Source organism: Bufo bufo, chromosome 8, assembly GCF_905171765.1.
Source record: "Bufo bufo chromosome 8, aBufBuf1.1, whole genome shotgun sequence".
NCBI lineage: Eukaryota > Metazoa > Chordata > Amphibia > Anura > Bufonidae > Bufo > Bufo bufo.
The window spans coordinates 230947812-230972163 of record NC_053396.1 but is presented as its reverse complement, the minus strand read 5'-3'; the positions used below and the strand labels follow the sequence as shown (position 1 = coordinate 230972163).

Sequence of the window (24352 nt, the reverse complement as noted above, 5' to 3'; positions counted from 1 at the left end):
GCTCTGTGACCATGGAGGACCCCATGAGCATGGAGGGCTGTGTGAGTGTGGAGGACCCCATGAGCATGGAGGGCTCTGTGACCTTGAAGGACCGCATGAGCATGGAGGGCTCTGTGACCGTGGAGGACCCCATGAGCATGGAGGGCTCTGTGACCATGGAGGACCCCATGAGCATGGAGGGCTCTGTGACCGTGGAGGACCCCATGAGCATGGAGGGCTCTGTGATCGTGGAGGACCCCATGAGCATGGAGGGCTCTGTGACCGTGGAGGACCCCATGAGCATGGAGGGCTCCGTAACCGTGGAGGACCCCATGAGCATGGAGGGCTCTGTGACCATGGAGGACCCCATGAGCAAGGAGGGCTCTGTGACCGTGGAGGACCCCATGAGCATGGAGGGCTCTGTGACCGTGGAGGACCCCATGAGCATGGAGGGCTCTGTGAGTGTGGAGGACCCCATGAGCATGGAGGGCTCTGTGACCGTGAAGGACCGCATGAGCATGGAGGGCTCTGTGACCGTGGAGGACCCCATGAGCATGGAGGGCTCTGTGACCATGGAGGACCCCATGAGCATGGAGGGCTCTGTGATCGTGGAGGACCCCATGAGCATGGAGGGCTCTGTGACCGTGGAGGACCCCATGAGCATGGAGGGCTCCGTGACCGTGGAGGACCCTATGAGCATGGAGGGCTCTGTGACCATGGAGGACCCACGTGAGTGTGGAGTGCCCTGTGAGAGCAGAGGGCCCAGTGAGCGTGGAGGGCCCTGTGAGAGCAGAGGGCCCAGTGAGCGTGGAGGGCCCTGTTGGTATCTCCGGCAGGATGTCTTGGCAGCCTCTGAGTATTATACCGACTTGTACTTTTTGTCTCGCCAGCATCAGGCCTGGATCCTGTCACAGCTGCGGGTCATGTACAGTGTGGGATACGGCATCTCTCTGGCTGCGCTGGTGGTGGCCCTCTGCATCCTGACTATGCTAAGGTCTGTGTCCTCCAAGTATTATCACAGGGAGAGTTATACATTGGGCTGAGCCTTTGGAACATGTGGTGCTGTTTCTGGAAAAAACATAGAATCCCTTTTTGAATACTGGACCGTCCCTGAAGGAAAGTACTCTACTTTACACTTCAGCTCATTTCCCTGCCAATGTATGGAAGGTCAGAGCTTCTCTTAGATATGGTGCAAACAGGGTCTCCACTATGTGAGGGAATATTCACAGCTATGTCATGATAAGGCCCCCAGATGTTGGGGTTAGTAGTTGCCCCCCCCCCCCCCCTAGATCTCAGGGTTAGTATTCATAGTTGTAACGTGATGGGGCCCCCAGATGTTGGTGTTAGTAGTGGGGATAGTAGTTGTGAGGTGAATGGACCCCCAGATGTTGGGGTTAGTAGTGTGGTTAGTAGTTGTGAGGTGATGGGGCCCCCAGATGTTGGAATTAGTAGTATGGACTGGTTAGTAGTTGTGATGTGATGGGGCCCTCAGATGGGGTTAGAAGTGGGGATAGTAGTTGTGAGGTGATGGGGCCCCCAGATGTTGGGGTTAGTAGTGGAGTTAGTAGTTGTGAGGTGATGGGGCCCCCAGATGTTAGGGTTAGTATTTGTAAGGTGATGGGGCCCTCAGATGTTGGGGTTAGTAGTTGTGAGGTGATGGGGCACTCAGATGTTGGGATTAGTAGTATGGACTGGTCAGTAGTTGTGAAGTGATGGGGCCCTCAGATATTGGGGTTAGTAGTGGAGTTAGTAGTTGTGAGGTGATGGGGCCCTCAGATGTTGGGGTTAGTAGTGGAGTTAGTAGTTGTGAGGTGATGGGGCCCTCAGATGTTGGGGTTAGTAGTATGGACTGGTCAGTAGTTGTGATGGGGCCCCCAGATATTGACGCTTTTACTGACTGGCTCCCTCTGTTCCAGGCGTCTCTGCTGCACCCGGAATCTCATCCACTGTAATCTCTTTGTGTCGTTCATCCTCCGCGCGGTGTCGCTGCTCTGCCGGGACGCTCTGCTGGAACAACCAAACAGCGCCATCCAGGGCGAGGAGGACCTGACCGCTCTGCTGAGGGAAAGGGTGAGGGCTACACATGAGACACACATGTTTGAGGCGGTTCTTAACATGTATATGGCGGCTAGGCTACCAGTGATGACATGTATGTGGGAGCTAGGCTACCAGTGATGACACGTATGTGAGGGCTAGGCTACCAGTGGTGACATGTATGTGGGAGCTAGGCTACCAGTGATGACATGTATGTGGGGGCTAGGCTACCAGTGATGACATGTATGTGGGGGCTAGGCTACCAGTGATGACATGTATGTGGGGGCTAGGCTACCAGTGATGACATGTATGTGGGGGCTAGGCTACCAGTGATGACATGTATGTGGGGGCTAGGCTACCAGTGATGACATGTATGTGGGGGCTAGGCAACCAGTGATGACATGTATGTGGGGGCTAGGCTACCAGTGATGACATGTATGTGGGGGCTAGGCTACCACTGATGACATGTATGTGGGGGCTAGGCTACCACTGATGACATGTATGTGGGGGCTAGGCTACGAGTGATGACATGTATGTGGAGGCTAGGCTACCAGTGATGACATGTATGTGGAGGCTAGGCTACCAGTGATGACATGTATGTGGAGGCTAGGCTACGAGTGATGACATGTATGTGGGGGCTAGGCTACCAGTGATGACATGTATGTGGGGGCTAGGCTACGAGTGATGACATGTATGTGAGGGCTAGGCTACCAGTGATGACATGTATGTGGGGGCTAGGCTACCAGTGATGACATGTATGTGGGGGCTAGGCAACCAGTGATGACATGTATGTGGGGGCTAGGCTACCACTGATGACATGTATGTGGGGGCTAGGCTACCAGTGATGACATGTATGTGGGGGCTAGGCAACCAGTGATGACATGTATGTGGGGGCTAGGCTACCAGTGATGACATGTATGTGGGGGCTAGGCTACGAGTGATGACATGTATGTGGAGCATCTCAGTACAAATGGGAGACTGTTTCCGGTACATTATTTGTGATTTAACCCACAGTCTCCCTGTTTCCTCACCAGACCCTGGTCGGTTGCCGCGTGGCGCAGACTATCACTCAGTACTGTGTGGCCGCCAATTACTACTGGCTGCTGGTGGAGGGGCTGTACCTGCACAACCTGCTGCTCGTGCTGTCCTTCTCGGAGGAGGCCGCACTCCCGCGCTACATGGTGCTGGGCTGGGGTGAGCCGCTCTCTGCACTTACAATCTTCACTATTTGTGGTGTCTCTGCTTGCTCTCATTGAATGGAAAGACTGTATGTTTATAGGGGTGAACTTAAAGGGGTCATCCAGCTGTTTTTTATACTAGGTTTACTCAAATAGTCGGCAAAAGTGTGCAGGGGTTACAGATAAGAAGGCCAAGGAATACGAGCATAGCCAAAGAAGATACCATATAAAGTACAGAATCGGGACATACTGTAAAGGAGATCGGCACTCAGGAATAAATCACTGACCAGAGCCCCACATATAGATCTATGCAGAAAGGGTGGACGGAAGGGAATCTAATGCATGCTGGAAGCCACGTGGGGTATGGCTCCACACAACCCATACATTGTGGACGGTCTCCGGTCTACTCCTGTCCTGGTCCGCGGTGTTTAGAAGGTTATTCCAGTAATCGGCTGACGTCTCGGCGCCATCGCTATCCGGGCTAGGAACAGGGTTATATGTAATAGCATTCGACTATGGTAGTCAAAGTGGTCCTCATCCAGAAGACCCAATAGGTTGTTATCACTCCTCTCCAGAACACCTGTGAGTCGGGACAAGCCCACCGGAGTTGATGGTGTCGGCCTCCTGGGCTCAGCTCTTTGGACCATTGGAAGATGGAATCCTGCCCATTTTAAACAGGCGAGTTGGGGTGAGATAACATTAAACCTGCTGGAGATGTCTGGACAAGGACTGACCATCTATCAGGGTAAGATCCGGGATCACCACCACCCAACGAGGGTCCACCAGCAAGGGATCACATAGGAATCTATAGCTGAGGGTAGTCCCCTAGGCTTCTGAAGTTGGCCTATCATGGGGTAAGAGGAGATGAGAAAAGGCCGAAATTGAGCGGCTTAAGCGAGGCGTAGTTGGAGATATCTGTTATACATGGCTTGGAGTTGTCAAAAGGACAAGAAGATATTATTCTGACCCCAAACCTTACCCAGAAGCCTGAGTCAGGGAGAAAGGAGATATATTGGGGGCCTCTGTTACCCCATAATGGGGTTTCAGCAGGGTCATCAGTAAAACCTGACATTCCTTTACCGAGAGCCCAGACCTGTATGGCCCCGAATACAGTGAACTCAAGGACCTCCCATAGGGAAGTGTCCGATAGATAATGCTGGAAATAACATTTACTATTTGGTAAAGGACCTTCCAATGACCAAGATTGAAGGTATCACAACTGCCCCGCTCCGAAAGTTGGGGAAAGCTGCTCCCCCTTTATCCTCAGGGCCTGTGTCTGCTTAATCACAGTTCATTTCTATTCCCTCCCCATATGAAGGACACCATGAGAGAGTTTACGGTAGTAAAAATCTACCCGGAATCGCCACAGCTGCGTGTCCCAGCGACTAAAGGAGCTCAGGTAATCCCACCCGCCAGAGAAAGGGGTAGAGAGCCGCCAGTTGTAGAGCTCTGTCAGTAAGGGGGAATGAGAGCGATCTCTAGCAATATGTGATCCCATAAAACGAGGGACAATAGCTACTTGGCCCAGAACCCTTCAAATTGCCCTCCAGACCTGAAGAAAGGAAGGATTTTTGCTAATTTATGAGTAAACCTAAATATAGGAGAGAAGAGTACCGGATCAGGTCATCCCGCTTTTTAACACTTTTTCACCCAGTCTCACCCGCTGGACCTGTGGAGGGAAGCTTACTTACCACTCAGTTTCGGTTCCTTCACTTCAATGCTGCGTTCACCGCAATCCGGACCTCGCTTATAAACTTTCAGAATGTACTGTTGACATCTCCCCCGGTGAGACACGTGACCCGATGTGGTCACCACTGCACCAGAACTAACCTAAATAAATATATACAGCACCAGAACTAAGCTCAGTATATACATAAAGCAACAGAACCAAGCTCGGTACATACATACAGCATCAGAACCAAGATCAGTACATACATAAAGCAACAGAACCAAGCTCAGTACATACATACAGCACCAGAACTAACCTGAATCAATTAATACAACACCAAAACCAAGCACAGTACATAAATACTGCACCAGAACAAAGCTCAGTACATATATACAGTACCAAAACCAAGCTCAGTACATAAATACTGCACTAGAACCAAGCTCAGTATATACATACAGCACTAGAACCAAGCTCAGTATATACATACAGCAATAGAACCAAGCTCAGTACATAAATTCAGCACAAGAACAAAGCTCAGTACATATATACAACACCAGAACCAAACTCAGTATACACATACAGCGCCAGAACCAGGCTCACTACAAACATACAGCACTAGAACCAAGCTCAGTACATAAATACTTCACCAGAACCAAGTTCAGTACATACATACAGCACCAGAACCAAACTCAGTAATAAATACAGCACCAGAACCAAGCTCATTACCTACATACAGCACCAGAACTAACCTGAATAAATAAATACAGCACCAGAACCAAGCTCAGTACATATATACAGCACCAAAACCAAGCTCAGTACATACATACAGCACCAGAACCAAGCTCAGTACATAAATACTGCACCAGAACCAAGCTCAGTACACACACACTGTCACCGCCAGCTCTGTGAGAAGGTCTAGCAGACGTTCTTCTCTACCTCTTGCATGAAGTTCTTTGTTTTGGTTTCACTTTGTCATCTCCTTTCCTTCTCCCAGCTGTCACCTATTTGCACTGATTGCCTTCCTTTATATTCCCTCCCATACTGCCTCACTTTGCGGTTTATACTACTTCCTGGATAAAGTGTTCACTGCTGGAGGCTCCTTCTCCTGATTCCTCAGATAAGTCTGTTTCCTTTATTGTGTTTCCTTGCTGGCTTGATTCTAGGTGACCCTGACTCCGTCCGTATTCAGTGCAGGGAGCCGGTGGTCGTGTCCCCTCACTATTATAGGGTTTTCAGGTGTCAGATAGTATAAGGTACGAGGACATGCAATCCTCTACCATAAAGACCCTTGTATGTGCTTAGCAGTCAGGGAGAGCTCTTAGGGTTTTATAGGGCTCACCTATAAGCTCCTTAGTTTGGGATCAAGCCAGTCGGATGTTTATCCATAACTTCCAGTTTTCTGCAACATCACCCGTGACATTATAAACCGCCATTACCGTCTTAAGCATGGATCCAGTTTCAGCCTTGATTGACCGCATGCAGGGTCTTTCACTGGAGGTAGCAGATCTCAGTAAAACTGTGTCTCAGTTTCAGGTGACCGTTTCTTCTTGCGTTCATGGAGTTTGTTCCGAGCCTAAGATCTCGCTTCCGGATACGTTCCCTGGGGGTAGTGACAATTTTGTTCGCTTTAGAGAGGCTTGCAAACTCTATTTTCGCCTACTTCCCCATTCCTCTGGTGATGAGGAGCAGAGGGTGGGGATCATCATCTCGCTGCTCAGGGATAACGCTCAGTCTTGGGCCTTTTTGCTGCCGGTGAGGGCACAGCCCCTCGGATCGGTGGATGAATTTTTTGTAGCCCGGGGCAGATATATGATGACCCGGATCGTATTGCTCTGGCTGAATCGAAACTGCGTCTTTTATGCCAGGGTAAACAGTCCACAGAGATATATTGTTCAGAATTCCGGAGATGGGCAGCTGATACTGGTTGGAACGATGCTGCACTCCGAAGGCAATTTTGCCATGGTCTTTCGGAAAGATTGAAAGATGCATTTGCTTTTCATGAGAGACCAGCGTCGTTAGTCTGCCATGTTTCTAGCTGTTCGTATTGACAGGCGTCTTAGAGAGAGAGGAGAGATCACTCCTTCCTGTCATATTCAGTCCAAGGACAGTGGAGCGGTCTCATTCAGTGCGCAGGGGTCTCAGTCTCTCTCAATCCCCTCTGAGGAGGAGGCCATGCAGCTGGGTTTGCTTGCCTCTGATAGTAGAGGATTATGCTCTCAGAGGAGGGTTTGTTTCTGTTGTGGGGGTATAAATCATTTGGCTAATGTTTGCCCCTCTAGGAGATTCATGGTGTTTTCTGAGGGTAATAAAAAAAAAAGAAAAAAACCCTCTAAAAACTTTCCATTTGCTACTATTGGCAAGGTTGATGCGGAAATTGGAGGTTTGCCATTTGCTTGTAGTTCCCGTTTTCTCCTACCTGCCAGGGTGGCGCTAGACAGCAAGAACATTGTGAGATTTTTGTAGATAGTGGAGCAGCTGTCAATCTCATTGATAATCAATTTGCTATAACACATGGTTTCCAGGTATGCACTTTGGGAAAGGATATACCTGTTTTTGCTATCGATTCCGCTCCACTTTCTCAAAGATTGTTAAAGGGCATAGTTCACAATATCCGTTTGACTGTGGGTGATGCTCATGTTGAGGATATGTCATTGTGGCGAAACCAACCTCGCCACTGGGTTTGTCCCCAGGTTATACTGGTTAAATTGATGTAAGTTATATGCATGGACAATGTAAACTCACAAAGTTGTAACAATTTATAATAGGTATAACTTGTCAGCTTGGGAGATAGTTGAGTGGATAGACAGAGGGGAGGAATATGCTGGGTGTGTTTCTATTGTCCCATTGTGTGTTTAAATGGTGATGTCTGTCCTGTTGTTCCCACATGTGTATTGGCGATTTCCCTTTGTCCTGAGAGATAATTGGATTGCTCCTCGGTTGTCTCCAGGACAGAGAGGAGGAAACCATGATGCATTGTGGGGGTGTGTTGTGTCTGTATCCTGAATTGCTGCATATCTGTCCTGTGTCACAGTCTTCATTCTGGTCCCCTAGGGGCGTGTACACCAGATGGGCTTGGTTGTTTTATACCTCCCTGTGGGCGGACCTGTATTTTGCAACAACTGTAATAAAAACCAGGCTGGGTGTGCCAGCACCTTAGACCACTGCTTGACCCTTAACACGGAGCCTTGTCTCGTTATTGGGGGGATCCGCTGTATGCTGTTAGAGACTGATTGCCAGGAGTGTAAGCTGATTCCTGTTCGTCTGCTAACAGCTATTCGTGAGGTTCCAGTTTGGAGTGCTATTTTGTATCCAGTTCGGGAGTTTGGTGTTCTGCGGTAGCTGTGCCTGTCTCTCAGAAAAGGGACATATCGCCTAAACGGATTTTAACCCCTTGTCTGCTGAAATGGACCGTTACATTGGTGGCAAGCAGCGGGATCGTTCCTACAGCCAGAAGGACAGCTACAGGAGACACCATTTCTTTAGATTTTACAACTTAAGGGCAACGCATGTCTCAGTACAGCGACCCTAAAAGCACCAGGATGGAACCAGCAGTGGAGTACAGATACTCTGTTGAGGAATTTGACCGTATGATGTGGTTGCGGCTGAACTTCTTTGGACCCAATCCAGCTGAGAAATCCGTGAAGTTCGTGAGAAGTCTAGTGTTCAAGACCCTACTATACCGGGCAGAAGGTGACGGTCAGCTGCCACGTTGGGTGGACCTCCCCCGGAAGTTACAGTTGCGGGACAGAGAGAGCTCAGTCCAGCAGGGAATTGGGAGCCCAGTCTCCATTCCCCAGCGGCAGTGTGAAATGCAGGGAATTGGGAGCCCAGTCTCCATTCCCCAGCGGCAGTGTGAAATGCAGGGAGAGGAGAGCAGCGTCCTCCCTCCCCAGCGACAGGCTGAGTTACAGGGGGCAGAGGTAGTTGTTCCTGCCCCCCAGCAGCAGAGTGATATGCCGGGAAGTCAGTGTGAAATGCAGGGAGAGGAGAGCAGCGTCCTCCCTCCCCAGCGGCAGGCTGAGTTACAGGGTGCAGAGGTAGTTGTTCCTGCCCCCCAGCAGCAGAGTGATATGCCGGGAAGTCAGTGTGAAATGCAGGGAGAGGAGAGCAGCGTCCTCCCTCCCCAGCGGCAGGCTGAGTTACAGGGGGCAGAGGTAGTTGTTCCTGCCCCCCAGCAGCAGAGTGATATGCCGGGAAGGCAGTGTGAAATGCAGGGAGAGGAGAGCAGCGTCCTCCCTCCCCAGCGGCAGGCTGAGTTACAGGGGGCAGAGGTAGTTGTTCCTGCCCCCCAGCAGCAGCATGATTTTTTGGGAATTGGGAGCCCAGTCTCCATTCCCCAGCGGCCGTGTGATGTACAGGGAATTGGGAGCCCAGTCTCCATTCCCCAGCGGCCGTGTGATTTATTGGGAATTGGGAGCCCAGTCTCCATTCCCCAGCGGCAGGCGGAGTTACAGGGGGCAGAGACAGTCGGTCCTGTCCCCCAGCGGCAGAGTGTCCAGCAGGGAATAGAGAGCCCAGTCTCCTTTCCCCAGCAGCAGGACACTGTATTGGGAGCGGAGACGGTCGGTCGCCCTCCCCAGCGGCTGGAAGTATGTATGGGAGAGGAGCTCGTTACCCCCTCTCCCCAGCGGCAGCTTAACGCACCAGGGGGAGACAGTAAGCCCCACAACAGTGCAGATGGGACCCTCAACACGGAGCCTTGTCTTGTTATTGGGGGGATCCGCTGTATGCTGTTAGAGACTGATTGCCAGGAGTGTAAGCTGATTCCTGTTCGTCTGCTAGCAGCTATTCGTGAGGTTCCAGTTTGGAGTGCTATTTTGTATCCAGTTCGGGAGTTTGGTGTTCTGCGGCAGCTGTGCCTGTCTCTCAGAAAAGGGGCATATCGCCTAAACGGATTTTAACCCCTTGTCTGCTGAAACGGACCGTTACAGTCATGTTTCGTCCTAAGTGGATTACCTACTCCTCTAGTGTTGGGGCTACCCTGGCTCACTAAACATAACCCCCGAAGTCACCTGTTGCCGCTGTTTTTTTTTTTGTTAAGAAAAAAGATGGTTCTTTAAGACCTTGTCTGGATTTCAGGGAGCTGAACCGTATCACGATTCGTGACCCTTATCCGCTTCCTCTGATCCCGGACCTGTTTAACCAGAATGTTGGGGCTAAAGTTTTTTCTAAGTTGGATTTAAGAGGGGCATACAACCTAGTCAGGGTCAGGGAAGGGGACGAATGGAAGACGGCCTTCAATACCCCTGAGGGTCATTTCAAGAATTTGGTTATGCCCTTTGGTTTAATGAATGCTCCGGCCGTCTTCCAACGTTTTGTGAACAGCATTTTTCATCATTTAATGGGGAAATTTGCACTGGTGTATCTAGATACAGATAAGTCTGTTTCCTTTATTTGTGTTTACTTGCTGGCTTGATTGTAGGTGACCCTGACTCCGTCCGTATTAAGTGCAGGGAGCCGGTGGTCGTGTCCCCTATCATAGGGTTTTCAGGTGTCAGATAGTATAAGGTACGTGGACATGCAATCCTCTACCATAAAGATCTTTGCATGGGCATAGCAGTCAGGGAGAGCTCTAGGGGTTTTATAGGGCTCACCTATAAGCTCCTTAGTTTGGGATCAAGCCAGTCGGATGTTTATTTATAAGTTCCAGCTTTCTGCAACACCATCCGTGACACACACAGCACCAGAACTAAGCTCAGTATATACATACAGCACTAGAACCAAGCTCAGTACACACACACAGCACCAGAACCAAGCTCAGTACATACATACAGCACTAGAACCAAGCTCAGTACATAAATACTACACCAGAACAAAGCTCACTACATACATACAGCACCAGAATCAAGCTCACTATATACATACAGCACCAGAACCATTTTCAGTACATACATAAAGCAACTGAACCAAGCTCGGTACATAGATACAGCACCAGAATCAAGCTCACTATATACATACAGCACCAGAACCATTTTCAGTACATACATAAAGCAACTGAACCAAGCTCGGTACATAGATACAGCACCAGAACCAAGCTCAATACATACATACAGCACCAGAACTAAGCTCAGTATATACATACAGCACCAGAACCAAGCTCAGTATATACATAAAGCAACAGAACCAAGCTCAGTACATACATACAGCACTAGAACCAAGCTCAGTACACACACACAGCACCAGAACCAAGCTCAGTACATACATACAGCACTAGAACCAAGCTCAGTACATAAATACTACACCAGAACAAAGCTCACTACATACATACAGCACCAGAATCAAGCTCACTATATACATACAGCACCAGAACCAAGCTCAGTATATACATAAAGCAACAGAACCAAGCACAGTGCATACATACAGCACTAGAACTAACCTTAATCAATTAATAGAACACCAAAACCAAGCACGGTACATAGATACAACTCTAGAACCAAGCTCAGTATATACATAAAGCAACAGAACCAAGCTCAGCACATAAATTCAGCACAAGAACAAAGCTCAGTACATATATACAACACCAGAACCAAACTCAGTATACACATACAGCACCAGAAGCAGGCTCACTACAAACATACAGCACTATAACCAAGCTCAGTACATAAATACTTCACCAGAACCAAGTTCAGTACATACATACAGCACCAGAACCAAACTCAGTAATAAATACAGCACCAGAACCAAGCTCATTACCTTCACTGCTCTTACAGTAAAGAGTCCATAGTCTCACTGCTCTTACAGTAAATACTCCATAGTCTCACTGCTCTTACAGTAAAGAGTCCATAGTCTCACTGCTCTTACCGTAAAGACTCCATAGTCTCACTGCTCTTACAGTAATGAGTCCATAGTCTCACTGCTCTTACAGTAAATACTCCATAGTCTCACTGCTCTTACAGTAAAGAATCCATAGTCTCACTGCTCTTACAGTAAAGAATCCATAGTCTCACTGCTCTTACAGTAAAGAGTCCATAGTCTCACTGCTCTTACAGTACAGAGTCCATAGTCTCACTGCTCTTACAGTAAAGAGTCCATAGTCTCACTGCTCTTACAGTAAAGAGTCCATAGTCTCACTGCTCTTACAGTACAGAGTCCATAGTCTCACTGCTCTTACAGTAAAGAGTCCATAGTCTCACTGCTCTTACAGTAAAGAGTCCACAGTCTCACTGCTCTTACAGTATAGAGTCCCTAGTCTCACTGATCTTACAGTAAAGAGTCCATAGTCTCCCTGCTCTTACAGTAAAGAGTCCACAGTCTCCCTGCTCTTACAGTAAAGAGTCCATAGTCTCACTGCTCTTACAGTATAGAGTCTATAGTCTAACTGCTCTTACAGTATAGAGTTCATAGTCTCACTGCTCTTACAGTAAAGAGTCCATAGTCTCACTGCTCTTACAGTAAAGAGTCCATAGTCTCACTGCTCTTACAGTAAAGAGTCCACAGTCTCACTGCTCTTACAGTATAGAGTCCATAGTCTCTCTGCTCTTACAGTATAGAGTTCATAGTCTCACTGCTCTTACAGTAAAGAGTCCATAGTCTCACTGCTCTTACAGTAAAGAGTCCATAGTCTCACTGCTCTTACAGTAAAGAGTCCATAGTCTCACTGCTCTTACAGTATAGAGTCCATAGTCTCACTGCTCTTACAGTAAAGAGTCCATAGTCTCACTGCTCTTACAGTAAAGAGTCCACAGTCTCACTGCTCTTACAGTAAAGAGTCCATAGTCTCACTGCTCTTACAGTATAGAGTCTATAGTCTAACTGCTCTTACAGTATAGAGTTCATAGTCTCACTGCTCTTACAGTAAAGAGTCCATAGTCTCACTGCTCTTACAGTAAAGAGTCCATAGTCTCACTGCTCTTACAGTAAAGAGTCCACAGTCTCACTGCTCTTACAGTATAGAGTCCATAGTCTCTCTGCTCTTACAGTATAGAGTTCATAGTCTCACTGCTCTTACAGTAAAGAGTCCATAGTCTCACTGCTCTTACAGTAAAGAGTCCATAGTCTCACTGCTCTTACAGTAAAGAGTCCATAGTCTCACTGCTCTTACAGTATAGAGTCCATAGTCTCACTGCTCTTACAGTAAAGAGTCCATAGTCTCACTGCTCTTACAGTAATGAGTCCATAGTCTCACTGCTCTTACAGTAAATACTCCATAGTCTCACTGCTCTTACAGTAAAGAGTCCATAGTCTTACTGCTCTTACAGTAAAGAATCCATAGTCTCACTGCTCTTACAGTAAAGAGTCCATAGTCTTACTGCTCTTACAGTACAGTCCATAGTCTCACTGCTCTTACAGTAAAGAGTCCACAGTCTCACTGCTCTTACAGTATAGAGTCCCTAGTCTCACTGATCTTACAGTAAAGAGTCCCTAGTCTCCCTGCTCTTACAGTAAAGAGTCCACAGTCTCCCTGCTCTTACAGTAAAGAGTCCATAGTCTCACTGATCTTACAGTAAAGAGTCCATAGTCTCACTGCTCTTACAGTAAAGAGTCCATAGTCTCACTGCTCTTACAGTATAGAGTCCATAGTCTAACTGCTCTTACAGTATAGAGTTCATAGTCTCACTGCTCTTACAGTAAAGAGTCCATAGTCTCACTGCTCTTACAGTAAAGAGTCCATAGTCTCACTGCTCTTACAGTAAAGAGTTCACAGTCTCACTGCTCTTACAGTAAAGAGTCCATAGTCTCACTGCTCTTACAGTAAAGAGTCCATAGTCTCACTGCTCTTACAGTAAAGAGTTCATAGTCTCACTGCTCTTACAGTAAAGAGTCCATAGTCTCCCTGCTCTTACAGTAAAGAGTCCACAGTCTCCCTGTTCTTACAGTATAGAGTCCATAGTCTCACTGCTCTTACAGTAACGAGTTTACAGTCTCCCTGCTCTTACAGTAAAGAGTCCACAGTCTCACTGCTCTTACAGTAAAGAGTCCATAATCTCACTGCTCTTACAGTAAAGAGTCCATAGTCTCACTGCTCTTACAGTAAAGAGTCCATAGTCTCACTGCTCTTACAGTAAATACTCCATAGTCTCACTGCTCTTACAGTAAAGAGTCCATAGTCTCACTGCTCTTACAGTAAAGAGTCAATAGTCTCACTGCTCTTACAGTAAATACTCCATAGTCTCACTGCTCTTACAGTAAAGAGTCCATAGTCTCACTGGTCTTACAGTAAATACTCCATAATCTCACTGCTCTTACAGTAAAGAGCCCATAGTCTCACTGCTCTTACAGTAAAGAGTCCATAGTCTCACTGCTCTTACAGTAAATAGTCCCTAGTCTCACTGCTCTTACAGTAAAGAGTCCATAGTCTCACTGCTCTTACAGTAAAGAGTCCATAGTCTCACTGCTCTTACAGTAAAGAGTCCATAGTCTCACTGCTCTTACAGTAAAGAGTCCATAGTCTCACTGCTCTTACAGTAAAGAGTCCCTAGTCTCACTGATCTTACAGTAAAGAGTCCCTAGTCTCCCTGCTCTTACAGTAAAGAGTCCCTAGTCTCCCTGCTCTTACAGTAAAGAGTCCCTAGTCTCCCTGCTCTTACAGTAAAGAGTCCCTAGTCTCCCTGCTCTTACAGTAAAGAGTCCCTAGTCTCTCTGCTCTTACAGTAAAGAGTCCCTAGTCTCCCTGCTCTTACAGTAAAGAGTCCACAGTCTCCCAGCTCTTACAGTAAAGAGTTTACAGTCTCACTGCTCTTACAGTAAAGAGTCCATAGTCTCACTGCTCTTACAGTAAAGAGTCCATAGTCTCACTGCTCTTACAGTATAGAGTCCATAGTCTCACTGCTCTTACAGTAAAGAGTCCATAGTCTCACTGCTCTTACAGTAAAGAGTCCATAGTCTCACTGCTCTTACAGTAAATAGTCCATAGTCTCACTGCTCTTATAGTAAAGAGTCCATAGTATCACTGCTCTTACAGTAAAGAGTCCATAGTCTCACTGCTCTTACAGTATAGAGTCCATAGTATCACTGCTCTTACAGTATAGAGTCCATAGTCTCACTGCTCTTACAGTAAAGAGTCCACAGTCTCCCTGCTCTTACAGTAACGAGTTTACAGTCTCCCTGCTCTTACAGTAAAGAGTCCACAGTCTCACTGCTCTTACAGTAAAGAGTCCATAGTCTCACTGCTCTTACAGTAAAGAGTCCATAATCTCACTGCTCTTACAGTAAAGAGTCCATAGTCTCACTGCTCTTACAGTATAGAGTCCATAGTCTCACTGCTCTTACAGTAAAGAGTCCATAATCTCACTGCTCTTACAGTAAAGAGTCCATAGTCTCACTGCTCTTACAGTATAGAGTCCATAGTCTCACTGCTCTTACTGTATAGAGTCCATAGTCTCACTGCTCTTACAGTAAAGAGTCCATAGTCTCTCTGCTCTTACAGTAAAGAGTCCATAGTCTCACTGCTCTTACAGTAAAGAGTCCATAGTCTCACTGCTCTTACAGTATAGAGTCCATAGTCTCACTGCTCTTACAGTAAAGAGTCCATAGTCTCACTGCTCTTACAGTATAGAGTCCATAGTCTCACTGCTCTTACAGTATAAAGTCCATAGTCTCACTGCTCTTACCGTAAAGAGTCCATAGTCTCTCTGCTCTTACTGTATAGAGTCCATAGTCTCACTGCTCTTACAGTATAGAGTCCATAGTCTCACTGCTCTTACAGTATAAAGTCCATAGTCTCACTGCTCTTACCGTAAAGAGTCCATAGTCTCACTGCTCTTACTGTATAGAGTCCATAGTCTCACTGCTCTTACAGTATAGAGTCCATAGTCTCACTGCTCTTACAGTATAGAGTCCATAGTCTCACTGCTCTTACAGTATAAAGTCCATAGTCTCACTGCTCTTACAGTATAGAGTCCATAGTCTCACTGCTCTTACAGTATAGAGTCCATAGTTTCACTGCTCTTACAGTATAAAGTCCATAGTCTCACTGCTCTTACTGTATAGAGTCCATAGTCTCACTGCTCTTACAGTAAAGAGTCCATAGTCTCACTGCTCTTACAGTAAAGAGTCCATAGTCTCACTGCTCTTACAGTATAGAGTCCATAGTCTCGCTGCTCTTACTGTAAAGAGTCCACAGTCTCACTGCTCTTACAGTAAAGAGTACATAGTCTCACTGCTTTTACAGTAAAGAGTCCATAGTCTCACTGCTCTTACAGTATAGAGTCCATAGTCTCACCGCTCTTACAGTAAAGAGTCCATAGTCTCACTGCTCTTACAGTAAAGAGTCCATAGTCTCACTGCTCTTACAGTAAAGAGTCCATAGTCTCACTGATCTTACAGTAAAGAGTCCATAGTCTCACTGCTTTTACAGTAAAGAGTCCATAGTCTCACTGCTCTTACTGTAAAGAGTCCATAGTCTCACCGCTCTTACAGTAAAGAGTCCATAGTCTCACTGCTCTTACAGTAAAGAGTCCATAGTCTCACTGCTCTTACAGTAAAAAGTCCATAGTCTCACTGATCTTACAGTAAAGAGTCCATAGTCTCACTGCTCTTACAGTAAAGAGTCCATAGTCTCACTGCTTTTACAGTAAAGAGTCCATAGTCTCACTGCTTTTACAGTAAAGAGTCCATAGTCTCACTGCTCTTACAGTAAAGAGTCCATAGTCTAACCGCTCTTACAGTAAAGAGTCCATAGTCTCACTGCTCTTACAGTAAAGAGTCCACAGTCTCACTGCTCTTACAGTAAAGAGTCCATAGTCTCACTGCTTTTACAGTAAAGAGTCCATAGTCTCACCGCTCTTACAGTAAAGAGTCCACAGTCTCACTGCTCTTACAGTAAAGAGCCCATAGTCTCACTGCTCTTACAGTAAAGAGTCCATAGTCTCACTGCTCTTACAGTAAATAGTCCCTAGTCTCACTGCTCTTACAGTAAAGAGTCCATAGTCTCACTGCTCTTACAGTAAAGAGTCCATAGTCTCACTGCTCTTACAGTAAAGAGTCCATAGTCTCACTGCTCTTACAGTAAAGAGTCCATAGTCTCACTGCTCTTACAGTAAAGAGTCCCTAGTCTCACTGATCTTACAGTAAAGAGTCCCTAGTCTCCCTGCTCTTACAGTAAAGAGTCCCTAGTCTCCCTGCTCTTACAGTAAAGAGTCCCTAGTCTCCCTGCTCTTACAGTAAAGAGTCCCTAGTCTCTCTGCTCTTACAGTAAAGAGTCCCTAGTCTCCCTGCTTTTACAGTAAAGAGTTTACAGTCTCACTGCTCTTACAGTAAAGAGTCCATAGTCTCACTGCTCTTACAGTAAAGAGTCCATAGTCTCACTGCTCTTACAGTATAGAATCCATAGTCTCACTGCTCTTACAGTAAAGAGTCCATAGTCTCACTGCTCTTACAGTAAAGAGTCCATAGTCTCTCTGCTCTTACAGTAAATAGTCCATAGTCTCACTGCTCTTATAGTAAAGAGTCCATAGTATCACTGCTCTTACAGTAAAGAGTCCATAGTCTCACTGCTCTTACAGTATAGAGTCCATAGTATCACTGCTCTTACAGTATAGAGTCCATAGTCTCACTGCTCTTACAGTAAAGAGTCCATAGTCTCACTGCTCTTACAGTATAGAGTCCATATTATCACTGCTCTTACAGTATAGAGTCCATAGTCTCACTGCTCTTACAGTATAGAGTCCCTAGTCTCCCTGCTCTTACAGTAAAGAGTCCACAGTCTCCCAGCTCTTACAGTAAAGAGTTTACAGTCTCACTGCTCTTACAGTAAAGAGTCCATAGTCTCACTGCTCTTACAGTAAAGAGTCCATAGTCTCACTGCTCTTACAGTATAGAGTCCATAGTCTCACTGCTCTTACAGTAAAGAGTCCATAGTCTCACTGCTCTTACAGTAAAGAGTCCATAGTCTCACTGCTCTTACAGTAAATAGTCCATAGTCTCACTGCTCTTATAGTAAAGAGTCCATAGTATCACTGCTCTTACAGTAAAGAGTCCATAGTCTCACTGCTCTTACAGTATAGAGTCCATAGTATCACTGCTCTTACAGTATAGAGTCCATAGTCTCACTGCTCTTACAGTAAAGAGTCCATAGTCTCACTGCTCTTACAGTATAGAGTCCATAGTCTCACTGCTCTTACAGTAAAGAGTCCATAGTCTCACTGCTCTTACAGTAAAGAGTCCATAGTCTCACTGCTCTTACAGTAAATAGTCCATAGTCTCACTGCTCTTATAGTAAAGAGTCCATAGTATCACTGCTCTTACAGTAAAGAGTCCATAGTCTCACTGCTCTTACAGTATAGAGTCCATAGTATCACTGCTCTTACAGTATAGAGTCCATAGTCTCACTGCTCTTACAGTAAAGAGTCCATAGTCTCACTGCTCTTACAGTAAAGAGTCCACAGTCTCCCTGATCTTACAGTAACGAGTTTACAGTCTCCCTGCTCTTACAGTAAAGAGTCCACAGTCTCACTGCTCTTACAGTAAAGAGTCCATAGTCTCACTGCTCTTACAGTAAAGAGTCCATAATCTCACTGCTCTTACAGTAAAGAGTCCATAGTCTCACTGCTCTTACAGTATAGAGTCCATAGTCTCACTGCTCTTACAGTAAAGAGTCCATAGTCTCTCTGCTCTTACAGTAAAGAGTCCATAGTCTCACTGCTCTTACAGTATAGAGTCCATAGTCTCACTGCTCTTACTGTATAGAGTCCATAGTCTCACTGCTCTTACAGTAAAGAGTCCATAGTCTCTCTGCTCTTACAGTAAAGAGTCCATAGTCTCACTGCTCTTACAGTAAAGAGTCCATAGTCTCACTGCTCTTACAGTATAGAGTCCATAGTCTCACTGCTCTTACTGTATAGAGTTCATAGTCTCAATGCTCTTACAGTATAGAGTCCATAGTCTCACTGCTCTTACTGTAAAGAGTCCACAGTCTCACTGCTCTTACAGTAAAGAGTACATAGTCTCACTGCTTTTACAGTAAAGAGTCCATAGTCTCACTGCTCTTACAGTATAGAGTCCATAGTCTCACCGCTCTTACAGTAAAGAGTCCATAGTCTCACTGCTCTTACAGTAAAGAGTCCATAGTCTCACTGCTCTTACAGTAAAGAGTCCATAGTCTCACAGATCTTACAGTAAAGAGTCCATAGTCTCACTGCTTTTACAGTAAAGAGTCCATAGTCTCACTGCTCTTACTGTAAAGAGTCCATAGTCTCACCGCTCTTACAGTAAAGAGTCCATAGTCTCACTGCTCTTACAGTAAAGAGTCCATAGTCTCACTGATCTTACAGTAAAGAGTCCATAGTCTCACTGCTCTTACAGTAAAGAGTCCATAGTCTCACTGCTTTTACAGTAAAGAGTCCATAGTCTCACTGCTTTTACAGTAAAGAGTCCATAGTCTCACTGCTCTTACAGTAAAGAGTCCATAGTCTAACCGCTCTTACAGTAAAGAGTCCATAGTCTCACTGCTCTTACAGTAAAGAGTCCACAGTCTCACTGCTCTTACAGTAAAGAGTCCATAGTCTCACTGCTTTTACAGTAAAGAGTCCATAGTCTCACCGCTCTTACAGTAAAGTCCACAGTCTCACCGCTTTTACAGTAAAGAGTCCATAGTCTCACCGCTCTTACAGTAAAGAGTCCATAGTCTCACTGCTCTTACAGTAAAGAGTCCATAGTCTCACTGCTCTTACAGTAAAGAGTCCATAGTCTCACTGATCTTACAGTAAAGAGTCCATAGTCTCACTGCTCTTACAGTAAAGAGTCCATAGTCTCACTGCTTTTACAGTAAAGAGTCCATAGTCTCACCGCTCTTACAGTAAAGAGTCCATAGTCTCACTGCTCTTACAGTAAAGAGTCCATAGTCTCACTGCTTTTACAGTAAAGAGTCCATAGTCTCACCGCTCTTACAGTAAAGAGTCCATAGTCTCACTGCTCTTACAGTAAAGAGTCCATAGTCTCACCGCTCTTACAGTTAAGAGTCCATAGTCTCACTGCTCTTACAGTAAAGAGTCCATAGTCTCACTACTTCTACAGTAAAGAGTCCATAGTCTCACTGCTCTTACAGTAAAGAGTCCATAGTCTCACTGCTCTTACAGTAAAGAGTCCATAGTCTCACTGCTCTTACAGTAAAGAGCCCATAGTCTCACTGCTCTTACAGTAAAGTGTCCATAGTCTCACTGCTCTTACAGTAAAGAGTCCATAGTCTCACTGCTCTTACAGTATAGAGTCCATAGTCTCACTGCTCTTACAGTATAGAGTCCATAGTCTCACTGCTCTTACAGTAAAGAGTCCATAGTCTCACTGCTCTTACAGTAAAGAGTCCATAGTCTCACTGCTCTTACAGTAATGGACTCTGACTTGCATTATTCCTTCCCATGTGCATAACCTTACATTTGTCAGTGTTAAACCTCATCTGCCACTTATCTGCCCAAGCCTGCAATCTATCCAGATCCCTCTGTAGCAGTATACTGTCCTCTGTAGTATATATACAGTATACTGTCCTCTGTAGTATATATACAGTATACTGTCCTCTGTAGTATATACAGTATACTGTCCTCTGTAGTATATATACAGTATACTGTCCTCTGAAGTATATATATATACAGTATACTGTCCTCTGTAGTATATATACATTATACTGTCCTCTGTAGTATATATACAATATACTGTCCTCTGTAGTATTTATACAGTATACTGTCCTCTGTAGTATATATACAGTATACTGTCCTCTGTAGTATATATATATTATACTGTCCTCTGTAGTATATATATATATATATACAGTATACTGTCCTCTGTAGTATATATACAGTATACTGTCCTCTGTAGTATATATATACAGTATACTGTCCTCTGAAGTATATATATATATACATACAGTATACTGTCCTCTGTAGTATATATACAGTATACTGTCCTATGTAGTATATATATTATACTGTCCTCTGTAGTATATATATATATATATACAGTATACTGTCCTCTGTAGTATTTATACAGTATACTGTCCTCTGAAGTATATATATATATATATACATTATACTGTCCTCTCTAGTATATATACAGTATACTGTCATCTGTAGTATTTATACAGTATACTGTCCTCTGTAGTATATATATATATATACAGTATACTATCCTCTGTAGTGTATATACAGTATACAGTCCTCTGTAGTATATATACAGTATACTGTCCTCTGTAGTATATATACAGTATACTGTCCTCTGTAGTATATATACAGTATACTGTCCTCTGTAGTATATATACCGTATACTGTCCTCTGTAGTATATATACAGTATACTGTCCTCTGTAGTATATATATACACAATATACTGTCCTCTGTAGTATATACACAGTATTCTGTCCTCTGTAGTATATATACAGTATACTGTCCTCTGTAGTATATATACAGTATACTGTCCTCTGTAGTATATATACAGTATACTGTCCTCTGTAGTATATACAGTATACTGTCCTCTGTAGTATATATACAGTATACTGTCCTCTGAAGTATATATATATACAGTATACTGTCCTCTGTAGTATATATACATTATACTGTCCTCTGTAGTATATATACAATATACTGTCCTCTGTAGTATTTATACAGTATACTGTCCTCTGTAGTATATATACAGTATACTGTCCTCTGTAGTATATATATATTATACTGTCCTCTGTAGTATATATATATATATATATATACAGTATACTGTCCTCTGTAGTATATATACAGTATACTGTCCTCTGTAGTATATATATACAGTATACTGTCCTCTGAAGTATATATATATATACATACAGTATACTGTCCTCTGTAGTATATATACAGTATACTGTCCTATGTAGTATATATATTATACTGTCCTCTGTAGTATATATATATATATATATACAGTATACTGTCCTCTGTAGTATTTATACAGTATACTGTCCTCTGAAGTATATATATATATATACATTATACTGTCCTCTCTAGTATATATACAGTATACTGTCATCTGTAGTATTTATACAGTATACTGTCCTCTGTAGTATATATATATATACAGTATACTGTCCTCTGTAGTATATATATATATACAGTATACTGTCCTCTGTAGTATATATACAGTATACTGTCCTCTGTAGTATATATACAGTATACTGTCCTCTGTAGTATATATACAGTATACTGTCCTCTGTAGTGTATATACAGTATACTGTCCTCTGTAGTGTATATACAGTATACTGTCCTCTGTAGTATATATACAGTATACTGTCCTCTGTAGTATATATACAGTATACTGTCCTCTGTAGTATATATACAGTATACTGTCCTCTGTAGTATATATACCGTATACTGTCCTCTGTAGTATATATACAGTATACTGTCCTCTGTAGTATATATATACACAATATACTGTCCTCTGTAGTATATACACAGTATACTGTCCTCTGTAGTATATATACAGTATACTGTCCTCTGTAGTATAGATATACAGTATACTGTCCTCTGTAGTATATATACAGTATACTGTCCTCTGTAGTATATATACAGTATACTGTCCTCTGTAGTATATATACAGTATACTGTCCTCTGTAGTATATATACCGTATACTGTCCTCTGTAGTATATATACAGTATACTGTCCTCTGTAGTATATATATACACAATATACTGTCCTCTGTAGTATATACACAGTATACTGTCCTCTGTAGTATATACAGTATACAGTATACTGTCCTCTGTAGTATATATACAGTATACTGTCCTCTGTAGTATATATACAGTATACTGTCCTCTGTAGTATATACAGTATACTATCCTCTGTAGTATATATACAGTATACTGTCCTCTGTAGTATATATATACACAATATACTGTCCTCTGTAGTATATACACAGTATACTGTCCTCTGTAGTATATATACAGTATACTGTCCTCTGTAGTATATATACAGTATACTGTCCTCTGTAGTATATATACAGTATACTGTCCTCTGTAGTATATATATACACAATATACTGTCCTCTGTAGTATATACACAGTATACTGTCCTCTGTAGTATATATACAGTATACTGTCCTCTGTAGTATATATACAGTATACTGTCCTCTGTAGTATATATACAGTATACTGTCCTCTGTAGTATATACAGTATACTGTCCTCTGTAGTATATATACAGTATACTGTCCTCTGAAGTATATATATACAGTATACTGTCCTCTGTAGTATATATACATTATACTGTCCTCTGTAGTATATATACAATATACTGTCCTCTGTAGTATTTATACAGTATACTGTCCTCTGTAGTATATATACAGTATACTGTCCTCTGTAGTATATATATATTATACTGTCCTCTGTAGTGTATATATATATATATATACAGTATACTGTCCTCTGTAGTATATATACAGTATACTGTCCTCTGTAGTATATATATACAGTATACTGTCCTCTGAAGTATATATATATATATACATACAGTATACTGTCCTCTGTAGTATATATACAGTATACTGTCCTATGTAGTATATATATTATACTGTCCTCTGTAGTATATATATATATACAGTATACTGTCCTCTGTAGTATTTATACAGTATACTGTCCTCTGAAGTATATATATATATATACATTATACTGTCCTCTCTAGTATATATACAGTATACTGTCATCTGTAGTATTTATACAGTATACTGTCCTCTGTAGTATATATATATATATACAGTATACTATCCTCTGTAGTGTATATACAGTATACTGTCCTCTGTAGTATATAGGAAGAATACGTACCTGGTATTTTACTTTCCTTGAGTACGGAGGCAGCACATCACGGGGTTAATCCCATTCCCTTCAGATTGTAGGACCGCCCACCTAGATAAATCAGAATAATTAATTAATTAATTAGCTCCCTAATATAGGGCGGCAACCAGAATGCATCCTTGTGTTAGAAAAATAGATCCAGACACAAAAAATTCATAATGAAAATATTTATTAGGGAGGGTATTGATGTGCTGCCTCCGTACTCAAGGAAAGTAAAATACCAGGTACGTATTCTTCCTTTCCCTTTTCGTACTCCGGCAGCACATCACGGGATTTGTATAGATCCCAAAGGGGGGGCTTCCGCATCTAGTACTGCACTCAAAACCCCAGTGCCAAAGGCTGAGCTCTTGGTATAGATGTCCAGGCGGTAGTGGTTCGCGAAGGTCAGAGTTGAAGACCAGGACGCTGCGTTGCAGATGTCTTCTAGAGAAACTTGCGCTTTTTCCGCCCAGGATACTGCAGTGGCTCTTGTGGAGTGTGCTTTGATTGGAAACGGAGGAGCAATCCCGTCAAGTGCATATGCTTCCATAATCGTAGACTTAATCCACCTTGCAATGGTATCTTTGGATCGACATTGCCCTCTTCTTGAACCGGCATATAACAGGAGCAGGTTCTCTGCCTTTCTGAACTCCTTGGTTCTGAGAAGGTAAATTTCAACCGCCCTCTTAACATCTAGTGTGTGTAACGCACTCTGTTGTTCATCAGAAGGATCAGGAAAGAACGCTGGAAGGAAAGACTCTCTGTTAATGTTAGAAG

General features: G+C 44.0%; 1 protein-coding gene across 1 annotated transcript in view; it reads left to right on the top strand.

Annotated features, from left to right (window-relative positions):
- Positions 1-24352, top strand: part of LOC120978221 (gastric inhibitory polypeptide receptor-like) — a 75675-nt gene that overhangs the window by 16663 nt on the left and 34660 nt on the right. The window contains exons 4-6 of the mRNA XM_040406447.1: positions 870-973; positions 1896-2049; positions 3048-3207. Coding sequence (XP_040262381.1) covers positions 870-973; positions 1896-2049; positions 3048-3207 — 418 coding nt within the window. The remainder of the gene's footprint in view (positions 1-869; positions 974-1895; positions 2050-3047; positions 3208-24352) is intronic.